Raw genomic sequence first — 12,072 nt, forward strand, 5'->3', positions numbered from 1 at the left:
TGACTACTAAATGGCTGCCAAATTTGTGCTGTCAAGGATCCTAATCCGCAATTGCCTACCTTGACTACCCCTTGGGCCGGGGATCACTATAATATTATGTAAATAGGTAAATTGAGGGTAAATAACATGATAGACTTTAACTTAACATTGATTCTATGGTTACAGTGTAGAATATATAAATATGACATGATTAATTATCGATATTCTTGGATATTCTATATTCTGTAAATGTTTTTAACTTAACATTGATTCTGGTTGCAACGTAGAATATATGAATATAGCTTATGAAAACTATTAGTTTTATTTGATATTTTATTACAGAAATAGCTTACAAATACACATTTATATCATACAACAAAGTCTAATAAGTTTTAAGTCATCTTAAGACCTTGAGTTGTAAGACCGAATTCAAATGGAAACAAAGGATCATAATGAGAATCACCAACATTCATAGGTAACTGATCAACACTCTTAAACCATGTCCTTGCAAGTTTACCACTAAATCCATAATCACCAAACAAAACATCTGTAACACCGTAACCTTCACTCTCAGGAAGCCAAGCAGCAACAAGCCCTTCGATTATGTCAACATATGGTAACATAACCACAGGTCTACCAGTGATTAACACAACCACACATTTCACTCCGCCGCATACATTGTTTATTGTTTCTGCTCCATTACTAGATATCGTTAAATTTAAGCTGTCGCCATTTGTTTCTGCATATGGTGTCTCTCCGACTACCACAATCGCATATGAAAAATCATTTGATTTTACATATTCGAGAGATGGATTCTCTTGATATACTACCTCAGTGTCTTTGTCAACTGTGTTTTTTATCGCACTCAGAATCGTCGTACCACTAGTGATGTTATTGCCACTAAGTCCTTGCCATTGAATCGTCCATCCACCACATTGATAACCTAGATTATCAGCATGGCTTCCGGAAACAAGTATTTTCGAAGCCTTTTTCGGAAGAGGAAGCAATGGCTTATCAACATTTTCACCATTCTTTAATAGTACCAACGATTTCCTCACAGCTTCCCTAGCCAATTCTCTATGCTCCTGTCGAATTATGGTGCAAGTATAGTTTTATCATTTTGTAGGGACTAAAATCATATTTAACTCGAAAGTGATCAACTAACCTGGCTCCCGAGTTGGTCAGCAAGGCTGTAATCAGCCAATGGATTTTCAAATAGACCCATCACAAACTTGACTCTCAAAATTCTCTTTACTGCATCATCAATTCTTTTCATAGGCACAACATTGTTTTTCACTAGTAATGTTAAGCCATCTATGAATTCCGTGAAGTTATATGAAGTCATTACCTGCATCATTACAAGGTTAAGTATTAAAGACATATATTTCATGTAGAAAATCATGTGGTTCCTATGCAAAGAGCGCAAGTGGTTCATATGCAAAGAGTGTGATGATTCCTAAAAATTCTTGTCTTAGACCAGTTCATACAGAGTTTTTACTCTAGTTAAATGAGGCCTCCGCAAGTGGACGGTGGTATTGATCTCCCTAGGACTAGTTGGTCCTAGGGCCAGATACTGAGTTTTAAAAAGAAAAGAAATTTTGATTCTTAATGATAAAAATGCCTACTCAGTAGACTTGAAAAAAAAATCATAGCTTACCATGTCAATACCGGCATTAACTCCGGATTCAATTGAATATGTGTAGTTAGCATGAGGAGGTGAAGTTATCTTGTCAATTCCCTCCCAATCTGATATGACAAAACCCTGCAAAATAAACACAAAATTTTAAGCATATACTGATAAACAACAACATTTAATATATGAGAGAGATTTATGAAGAAAGGTATGTTACTCGAAAATGAAGTGTGTTCTTAAGAAATCGAGTGATTAAATCGTAATTCGTATGCATTTTTTTCCCGTTCCAGCTTGAGTAAGAAACCATGATGGTTGAAACACCCTTGATAATTGAGTTATAGTAAGCTGGCATATGAATGCTAAGCAATTCATGTATGGTTGTAACAGTATTGTTTTCATTGATTCCTTTTGTTGTTCCGCCATCACCAACATAGTGTTTTGCACAAGCTGCTACTTTCTTGTTTCCAGCAACATATGGAACACCCTTTTTTGAATTTGGAGGGAGGTCACCTTGCAATCCTGGAATGATCTCAGTCATAGCTTGAACAATTTTATGATCTTCGCTATAACTTTCATAACATCTACCCCATCTTGGATCTCTACAAACCTATACAAAACATATACATTATAAGATAGAACATAAGATAGGACCAGTGTAGTAAGATATTACGCAAAAGATTGTTTTCATTGCTAGCGTAGTTAAGATTGAGCTTTTTAAAGCAAAATCATAAATAAAAAAAACATGTTGAATATTTTTTTGGGCCTGTATTATGATTTTCATATTTTTGTGTATGTATGTATGCATGAAATTATCCTTTTTCCCTTCGGTAAGATATCCTACTTAACATCTCGTGCTTGACTACACTGTGTAGAAAAAGATTGTCAAATAGTGGTTATAACCACACTACAGTGTTATAACATAGGATAATTTAAACAAATGACTATCTATGTGCGATTGACAAATATGTAATTTTGATTATTTTAATTACCGCAATGCAAGGAGCAAAGACATATGGAATTCCAGTAGCTCTAGCTTCAAGAGCAGTTGCATCACCAATCCTCTTCACTAGTTGAGGATCCCTATTCAAAGAAAAAAATCATCAATAAGCATGAACAGGGACACATATACATTTTTTAAGAGGTGTTAGTGCTACCGAGAACAATACAAAATAAATATAAGCATAATGGTTATTTAATTACCTTGTAGCTCCTAGACCAACATTGTGTGGAAAAATAGTAGCATTATAAACATTGTTATGACCATGAACAGCATCAACACCATATATCATTGGAATTCCAAGCCTAGTTGATAATGCACCTTTTTGAAACTCATTCACCATATCAACCCAATCATTTGCAGTAGCCTTCGCCTTTGGAACACTTCCACCACCACTTAGAACACTCCCTACAATAATTTTTTCATGCAGTTATAGAAAATATTATAAACCTTGGCTTTGCAATTCACGATGAAGTTTAAATATTTTTTAAATCAAAAAACAAAAACTTACCAATGTAATACTTGTTCACCACATCAGCAGATGCAACCGTGCGTTCAATTTGAACCATTTGACCGATTTTTTCTTCCAAAGTCATTCTACCGACAAGGTCCTTAATCCGAGTATTCAATGGTTGCTTTGGATCTTTGTATTTCAAATACTCAGCTTCTGTAATAGCTATACAACACTGCAACAGCATAAGCACCGCCAAAAATATTTTACCTTTCTCCATTTCTTCCTCTCAAAAATACTTCACAATAAAAACCGCAACAACATTAGTTTTGAATTTATTAAGATTTTTTTAAATTTGATGATCAAATCAATTATGAACAATTTGTAAATATTCTTTTGAAATACACATTAGTAATGATCAGATTTTTCTTTGTTTTTTTGTTTGAAGAGTAGATAAGCTTACCTTTTATAAAGATTTTACAAATATACATTATTTAATTTATAATAAATTAATTACTATATTTAATAACCAACTAATCTCTCCAACTAAACACCTCAAAATCTAGATCATTCAATATTAACAAATTATCTACCTCCAACTTAACACCTCAAACAAATATTTTGAATCATTAAATCTTAACTAATTATAAATATAGATAATTTGTTAAGATCGAATGATACTGAATATTTTTTTTGAGAGGTTGAGTCGGAGAGATTAATTTGTTATTAAATATAGTACTTAATTAATTATAAAATAAAGGGTTAAATAAGTTTTTGGTCCCTCTAAATATAGCAGTTTTCAACTTTAGTCCCTCTAAACATTTTCTTCAAAGAATGGTCCTCCTAAAAATTTTAATTTTAACTTTTGATCCCTCTTACAATTTAGCGACGGTTTTTACAAATTAGTGACGATTTTAGCGGCGGTTTTAGCGACAGTTTTTTATTTAGCGACGGAATTAGATACCAGTTTAGCTACGATTTTGCCATGAGGGACCAAAAGTTAAAATTAAAATTTTTAAGAGCACCATTCTTTGAAGAAGATATTTAGAGGGACTAAAGTTGAAAATCGCTATATTTAAAGGGACCAAAAACATATTTAACCTTAAAATAAATAATGTGTATCGTAAAAACGGTATAAAAGGTAAGATAAGGGGTGGCAAAACGGGCCGCCCGCCCCGCCCGCTGCCCACCCCGCCTTATGCCTGCCAAAAAACGAGCGGGGCGGGCATGCCCGCCAAGTAAAATGGGCATCAAAATCATGCCCGCCCCGCCATGATGGCGGGTTGGCGGGCGGCGGGCTTACCCGCCTATTTTTATTTATATTTTTTTAATAGATTAATATGCTTTTTTTACCTTTTAATTAAACTTTTCACTTATTTTTTAAAACAATTTTTTTTAAAAGTAATTTTTTAACAAATTTACTCTAAAAAATATTACATATATTTATAAATAAATGTATAAAATAAACCATGAAAAATTGCAATTACTAGAATTAACTAAAAAAAGAGTGAGATTTGGAGGAGGAGCGGGTTTTGGCGAGCGGCGGGCTTTGGCGGGGCGGGTATGGCGGGCGGCGGGTTTTGGCGGGGCGGGCTTTGGCGAGCGGCGAGCCTAAAATCCCAACCCAACCCGCCAATTTTTGGCGGGTGCGCGGGCGGCCCGGCAGGCCCCGGCCCGTTTTGCCACCCCTAGGTAAGATTATCTACTCTTAAAATGTGTATTTGAAAAGAATATTTTAAAATTGTGAATAAATGATTTGATCATCAAATTTGAAATATCTAAATAAATTCAAAACTAACTTTGTTATAGGAAAATGTTATAACATACCCTTTCATTTGTTACAGGGGAATTCAAAAGATTTTTGTAATTACGTTAATGCATAGTCTTTAGTACTAGTAATTAACATTAACATTTATAATTAAAAGAATATATTTTTATTAATTATTTTTCAAATACAACTCAAACAAAATTATTTTCAATTTTTTCACTAAAACAACGTTAATGCAAAATTTTTCAATTTTATTTAAATTAAAGAATAAAATGCGCATAAAAATTTAAATAATATATATAGATAATAAATACAAAATAATTTAATTAAAAATAAAAAATATAAGAAATCATTCTAAAATTTAAAACAAATAAGATATCATACTAGAATATTAAGAAATCACTTTAAAATGCCTTGAAACAAGAAAATAAAATAATGTCTACTATAATAACTATAAATATCTTCGATCTCCATATGCTAGCATAATTTTCTTCATCTTTCTTGATAAGTATCCACAAATTATTTTATTTAGTCATTGCATAAAGACCAGTAAAATAGTATGAAGCATTATAATTATAATATCATGTTTGTACTATTATAATTCTATAATATTAATTTTTGCAAGTTTATTGATAGTGACCATATTCTCCATAATATTTACATGCCCTTCTTTTAACTAATTCCTTATCCATCGAAAATTCTAGACCACTTCTATATCTATCTTGTACACGGTTATTGTTAGAATATTTTCTCTTTCTACCTTTTGTTTGTGATACATGGGGGTCTTGGATATTAAAATTCAAAATATTATCATGTGTGTAATCTATATATATTGTTGTTACAAATCTTTAGGAGTGTCATTTACATTGGATAATTTTAATCTCATTGTTTCCAAAGTATTACAAATGCATTCAAACTCTATCATAATAAACTCATATGCTTCTTTTGATTGTTTAGCAAAATGTGAAAATTTGCTAAATTATTGATGCACGTGTGCACTTCTCAAAGTATTCACCTCATCATTATGAGAATCCATAACACTAACCTCCATGTATCTATTAGCTTCTTTTGTCCAGTGATGCAATATATATTGACTAGGAATTTTGTAACACCCCATACATAACTGACTAGTATATTATGCATGAAACATTAAAATTGATATTGAGTACATACAAAAGCTATAATTATAGAAAGATCCATATAAAATACAACATGAAATTCTACTAAGAAGCATAATACATGAGTCTTCAATGGATCTTGCACAACGGAATGTCAAAACCAACGAGGTCTTCGAGCCAACACCACTTCCAAGTCTTCAGTCCAAACCTGCTACTGACCAACCACTACTAAACTGCACCTGAAAAAAAATATAATTGGAATGGGGTGAGATTACTAAATCTCAGTGAGTCCTCCTATCCTATGGGTCCACTCGGTTCTACAGGGTACATGCATCAACAAAACCGAATCCACCATTGATCCGGGGTTTATCCTCGCATCCGGTACAAGTACGGAGAAAACAGTGACTCGTCCACCATTGGACTTGTCTCAAACAAATACACGTAGTATAGCAAACAAGTATGCAAACCCGCATCCACATACGGGGAATCCAGAAGTGTAAACAACCCCGGCTAGGATTATGGAATAAATGCATCCTCGATGAGTAACCTCCTGCCTATTTGTCAAGGGACTTGTACAAGCACACTCCAGGATGGTTAAACGAGTCCACACAAGCCTAAATGGCCGTGCGATGACCTGACCTAATTGGCGTCATTGTCCCGTTAACCTCCTTCACGCTAGTGAGGTACGCCGAGTACAGACCTCCACCTTGACGCCTGAGCCCATCGGGCGAAAGCCTAGTGTTAGTCTACGTGACTTCACTAGAGGTGAGTTACCTCATTATGCATTAGCCTACATGGCCACATAACCCCACCATACCGAGCACGCACGTGTGTTAATGCCAAGTGAGTAAAACCCCGTACGGAAACTCACAAGCACACTGCAACGGTAGCTCAGATGCACACCATATCGAACAATACACATGAACGGGTTATTCCATTGGACTACACGGTCCGGGAGGGCTCATAGACTACACGGTCAGATCAACGTCCCAATCTAGCCTGCCGGCCACTTCGATTCAAGCATACAAAAATATGACATAAAGTCAAGGTCACAAACAAGACAAACAATCCGATCGTTCAACCAAAACGACGGAATTTTCATACTTCCAGCATAGCATACAATAATATAGCGTAGCATTTGAAGAGAAAAAATCATTATAACAGCATATTATCCATATGTTATCCATGTCGCTCTTTACTAAAGGTACGTCTGATATGCCAAAAAATAATATTCAAACACCGAGGCTAATTTTCCTAGATAGTATATTTAATTAGCTTTCTAACGGTATATAGTACGCGTCAATCGGGCGTACGAAGCGGGAGATATGAATTTCCCAAATTACTGAATTTTTTCCTTCTGCGCCCAGTGTAACCGGTTACACCAGAACCCGTAACCGGTTACGGTCACGCAAAATGCCCAAATTCTCAGTTTTCAACAGCGTAACCGGTTACTGTAACCGATTACACTGTACCGGAATCATTTTTCTGCATTTTAAGGGTTCTATAACAGTCACAAATGCTCTATAGTGAATCCCCTGCACTACCAATACAGTCCCAACAACTTATATCACACATATATTCATAATCATCAACATGCAACATATACTCATCAATTAAGCAAGTTGATCACATGCAATATGGATTATCACTCAAACCCCAATTCCCAACATAAACCCTTGCATACAAATTCCCCAAGGTATCTAACTAAGGACTCACCTTGCATCAATGGAGGTTAAGATCATGTTCTTGCTGCCATTGAACTATCTTCTTGACACAAACTACACCTTCAAGTTCACCAAACCCGTAACCCCTCCTTCTTCACATTCAGCATACATGTCCCAACTTCAAACTCGTTTTTCTCCTTCAAGACAGAAGCTATAGATGCGAACCATAGGTGTAAATCGAAGAAAAATTCGTTAGCTTTCCAATGGGACCAGAATCGTTACGATCGGAGTTACGAGTTGAGAGATATACCTGATTTAGTGGAGCTGTATCAAGGGCTGCGAAAATGGAGATATGAAGATGATGAACTTCTTTCTTTCCATGTTCCTATGCTCTCTCTTCTTCAAAACTTATGATTTGGAATGGTTATCTCTACTAACCATACTTTAAGTCCATGCAAATATCATTTAAGGTCCAATGTGCCCTTTAACTAAGTGGTATTTACATAAATGCCACTTAGTTCAATTCCAACCAATTCCATTGCTTTCTCTTAAGACTTCTAATACAATTGTGCTTAGATGATATGGACTAAGACCAAAGTGCATTTTAATTATCAATTAACCAATTTAATGATAATTACCAGTGTCGGAGAGTCGGGGTATTACATTCTCCCCCCCTTAAATAGAAATCGTCCTCGAATTTTTTCCGTTCACCATGAAAACCCACTCTTCATATCTATCCAATCAAAGGGAAGAACGTTACTCACATTCCTCTTTAGATAATCTCTCTACTCTGTCTGATGGTCATTCCATACGAAGAAACATAATCTGCCAAAACACCTGCGTCCCACTATGCATGGTTAGAACCTTGACTCTCAAGCAACACGTCTATCCAGATACTTCGTCCTGACATATCTGGGGAAAGATCCTTCTAGGGTCCTTGACCTTCACTGCTCTGCACTGAATCTCCAGAACTTCAAAAACTCTAATAATCCACTCATGTCGGATATCCTTCGTTACTGATTCTTATAGTGTATAACCGTTATGTCTGTCATTCCAACAAATCTTGTTGCTCAACCGGTATAATAAATCCTTCAAAAACGTACTGCAACTCATGATAACTCTAGCATTTCTACACAACTTCTACCCAACCATACACCTTCATTCTCTTAGTGTGGCATCACCTCTGATAACTTGTGCGACTTAATGATATAAAAATCCTCCCATAGCCACACTCCATTCACACAGTCATCTAACGTATGTTCCACCTCTGAATCAGACACTGAACTGACTTCCTCAGCGGCTGCATCCTTCATTGCAATGCTTCTAACAGTCAGAGTGTAGCCACAATGCAAGAAATTGCACTTTGCACTTCGAACATCTCTCTTATAAACTCCTTAGCAGTTCTCAAACCAAAATGTCCATGCTTTACCAAGATTAACACTTCTCCACTCAGAGTATCTAGCAATACCTTACCAGACACATCACACATCGAGCCGATCCAAGATACAACCTGCATATTCCATCACCGATCGCCAATGGTACATGATAGCCACTCACCATGCTGACCAGAATATCATGACCGCACATGAGTCCCACCCTAGGCACTCATGCAAAATTTCCAACTTAACACTTCACGAAATAAGAACGTCTGCAAGGTATAATATAACTCTAACTCTAACTCTAACTCTAACTCTAACTCTAACTCGCGCGAGCACGATCATTCAGAGTCTCTATAAGCATAGTATCGGATCTTGATCCATCTCACCATCGCCTGTCTAGTTATTCCTCTACTATCGAGCGCGACGTATGGATCCTTATCCCACATACCTTATGAGAGTCTGGATCTGCATCTCACAAGTGCCAAATCAGAATTCTACCTTGAGCTTCAGATCACCTTTGTCCCACGCATGTCGGAAAAAGATGGCTCACGCATCTTTGTGCACGATAGCGATACTGTGGCATTACACCCGTCTGGTAGTACCAACATGGTGGTCTAACTCCGAGGCCATGTATCCAGGTAAACTACCTCAATGGCGTATAATGACCCCCACGAATATCCTATTGTCACAACCGACAAGTGTCTGAACAGGCTTCCAATAGGCTCATCGTTCCTCAAGTCCTTCGAATCACACTCCTCAGGATGCTAAAACCTGAGAGTGCTACACACCAAGGTTTACTTACTCGGAAAGCCAACACGGCAAGCACGAAGATATGAAGTTCAACTTTGGATCACCATGCAGTGCGCGTACCCACTCGTCCCACGCATGCATGAGATTCCAAGGATAATTCGGTGCAGATAGGAATACTATAGTTCCTAACATTCGACGCAACTGCGATCATCCTACTGACGTTCCAGATAGATCTTAGTTCCTACTCGCCTGAACACTCAACGCCAAGCGTAGTTCTATGGCTTCACTCGGGCTTAGACGAACAACAACTAACAAGAACTTAGGTCACTGCATTTCACGCTTCTACATCATTTCATATTCCATCTAGCGTAGTTCTAGAACTAAATATAAAATGATAAGAACAGAAATACATATCCTCTTCTATCGACAAGGTGTTCAAGCTTCGCCAATCTCAAGTTACCCCACTCATACATTCCACCAACATCTACTAGATAATTACTCTCTCTTAGGGTACTTCAAGTTGGATCAGGATCTAATACTCTACCCATCCAATCATTGTCCGTACTAGCGCAATCGGAAAGGTCAGACTCCCCTGTCCGCATTTCCAAAGGTCACTCTGTCCAATCAGCTCACCCGTCATGCTTAACACCGGCAGCATCATCAGTACTGAATCCTACTAATTCACAACTCAACACCTTCGGAGAATCTCACTTACAAGGCTCTTACTCAATCCCATTTGGATTTCCCTTGCTATTACCAAGACTTAGAGAAAGTTTCACTCCATCCAATCAAAATCCTGGGGGTTCAAGCTGTCTTCATCCACACCTTGACAGTTCGGGTATTACTCCTTTGCGTCAAACGCTCTCCTTAAGCTTGACGACTCCAATATCATCCACTTAAAACGTCCAACAATTCATTACTCATCTCACTCCAAAAACTTAGGTTCACAACCTTGCAGGTTTTACGAGTCCTCGTGGCGGCTCTGCCGTAATTCTACTGTCTCACACTCGGTCGATGAGTTGATCAAGTTCAACAACTGAGTGAGATTTCAGTAAAAATCAGGCTGGCAACGCACACTTGAGAGGAGGAAAGGAATTGCTAGTGATGTCTCATGGCTCGGCCGAGAATCGACCTGCTCTGATACCAACTGTAACACCCCATACATAACTGACTAGTATATTATGCATGAAACATTAAAATTGATATTGAGTACATACAAAAGCTATAATTATAGAAAGATCCATATAAAATACAACATGAAATTCTACTAAGAAGCATAATACATGAGTCTTCAATGGATCTTGCACAACGGAATGTCAAAACCAACGAGGTCTTCGAGCCAACACCACTTCCAAGTCTTCAGTCCAAACCTGCTACTGACCAACCACTACTAAACTGCACCTGAAAAAAAATATAATTGGAATGGGGTGAGATTACTAAATCTCAGTGAGTCCTCATATCCTATGGGTCCACTCGGTTCTACAGGGTACATGCATCAACAAATCCGAATCCACCATTGATCCGGGGTTTATCCTCGCATCCGGTACAAGTACGGAGAAAACAGTGACTCGTCCACCATTGGACTTGTCTCAAACAAATACACGTAGTATAGCAAACAAGTATGCAAACCCGCATCCACATACGGGGAATCCAGAAGTGTAAACAACCCCGGCTAGGATTATGGAATAAATGCATCCTCGATGAGTAACCTCCTGCCTATTTGTCAAGGGACTTGTACAAGCACACTCCAGGATGGTTAAACGAGTCCACACAAGCCTAAATGGTCGTGCGATGACCTGACCTAATTGGCGTCATTGTCCCGTTAACCTCCTTCACGCTAGTGAGTTACACCGAGTACAAACCGCCACCCTGACGCCTGAGCCCATCGAGCGAAAGCCTAGTGTTAGTCTACGTGACTTCACTAGAGGTGAGTTACCTCATTATGCATTAGCCTACATGGCCACATAACCCCACCATACCGAGCACGCACGTGTGTTAATGCCAGGTGTGTAAAACCCCGTGCGGAAACTCACGAGCACACTGCAACGGTAGCTCAGATGCACACCATATCGAACAATACACATGAACGGGTTATTCCATTGGACTACACGGTCCGGGAGGGCTCATAGACTACACGGTCAGAGCAACGTCCCAATCTAGCCTGCCAGCCACTTCGATTCAAGCATACAAAAATATGACATAAAGTCAAGGTCACAAACAAGACAAACAATCCGATCGTTCAACCAAAACGACGGAATTTTCATACTTCCAGCATAGCATACAATAACATAGCGTAGCATTTGAAGAGAAAAAATCATTATAACAGCATATTA

At 37.6% G+C, this 12,072-nt stretch overlaps 1 protein-coding gene across 1 annotated transcript; it reads right to left on the minus strand.

Annotated features, from left to right (window-relative positions):
- Nucleotides 1–371: 371 nt before the first annotated feature.
- On the minus strand, nt 372–3,340 carry LOC131604497 (uncharacterized). The gene is made up of 7 exons (XM_058876933.1): nt 3,121–3,340; nt 2,813–3,017; nt 2,602–2,692; nt 1,830–2,219; nt 1,637–1,741; nt 1,145–1,327; nt 372–1,064 (listed from the first exon to the last, which is right to left on the minus strand). The coding sequence occupies exons 1-7, from the start codon at nt 3,338–3,340 to the stop codon at nt 372–374; spliced, it is 1,887 nt and encodes a 628-aa protein (XP_058732916.1).
- Nucleotides 3,341–12,072: the final 8,732 nt, after the last annotated feature.

The sequence above is a fragment of the Vicia villosa genome, linkage group LG5, assembly GCF_029867415.1.
Source record: "Vicia villosa cultivar HV-30 ecotype Madison, WI linkage group LG5, Vvil1.0, whole genome shotgun sequence".
NCBI classification, from domain to species: domain Eukaryota; kingdom Viridiplantae; phylum Streptophyta; class Magnoliopsida; order Fabales; family Fabaceae; genus Vicia; species Vicia villosa.

Bases quoted from the DNA above. Each gene is read 5' to 3' on its own strand.
- LOC131604497 (XM_058876933.1), bottom strand. From the start codon at position 3,340: ATGGAGAAAGGTAAAATATTTTTGGCGGTGCTTATGCTGTTGCAGTGT. The intron at 1,742-1,829 runs GTAACATACCTT...TTTATTTTGCAG, and splicing joins AGAACACACTTCATTTTCGA to GGTTTTGTCATATCAGATTG. The intron at 1,328-1,636 runs GTAAGCTATGAT...GTAATGATGCAG, and splicing joins TTAATGCCGGTATTGACATG to GTAATGACTTCATATAACTT.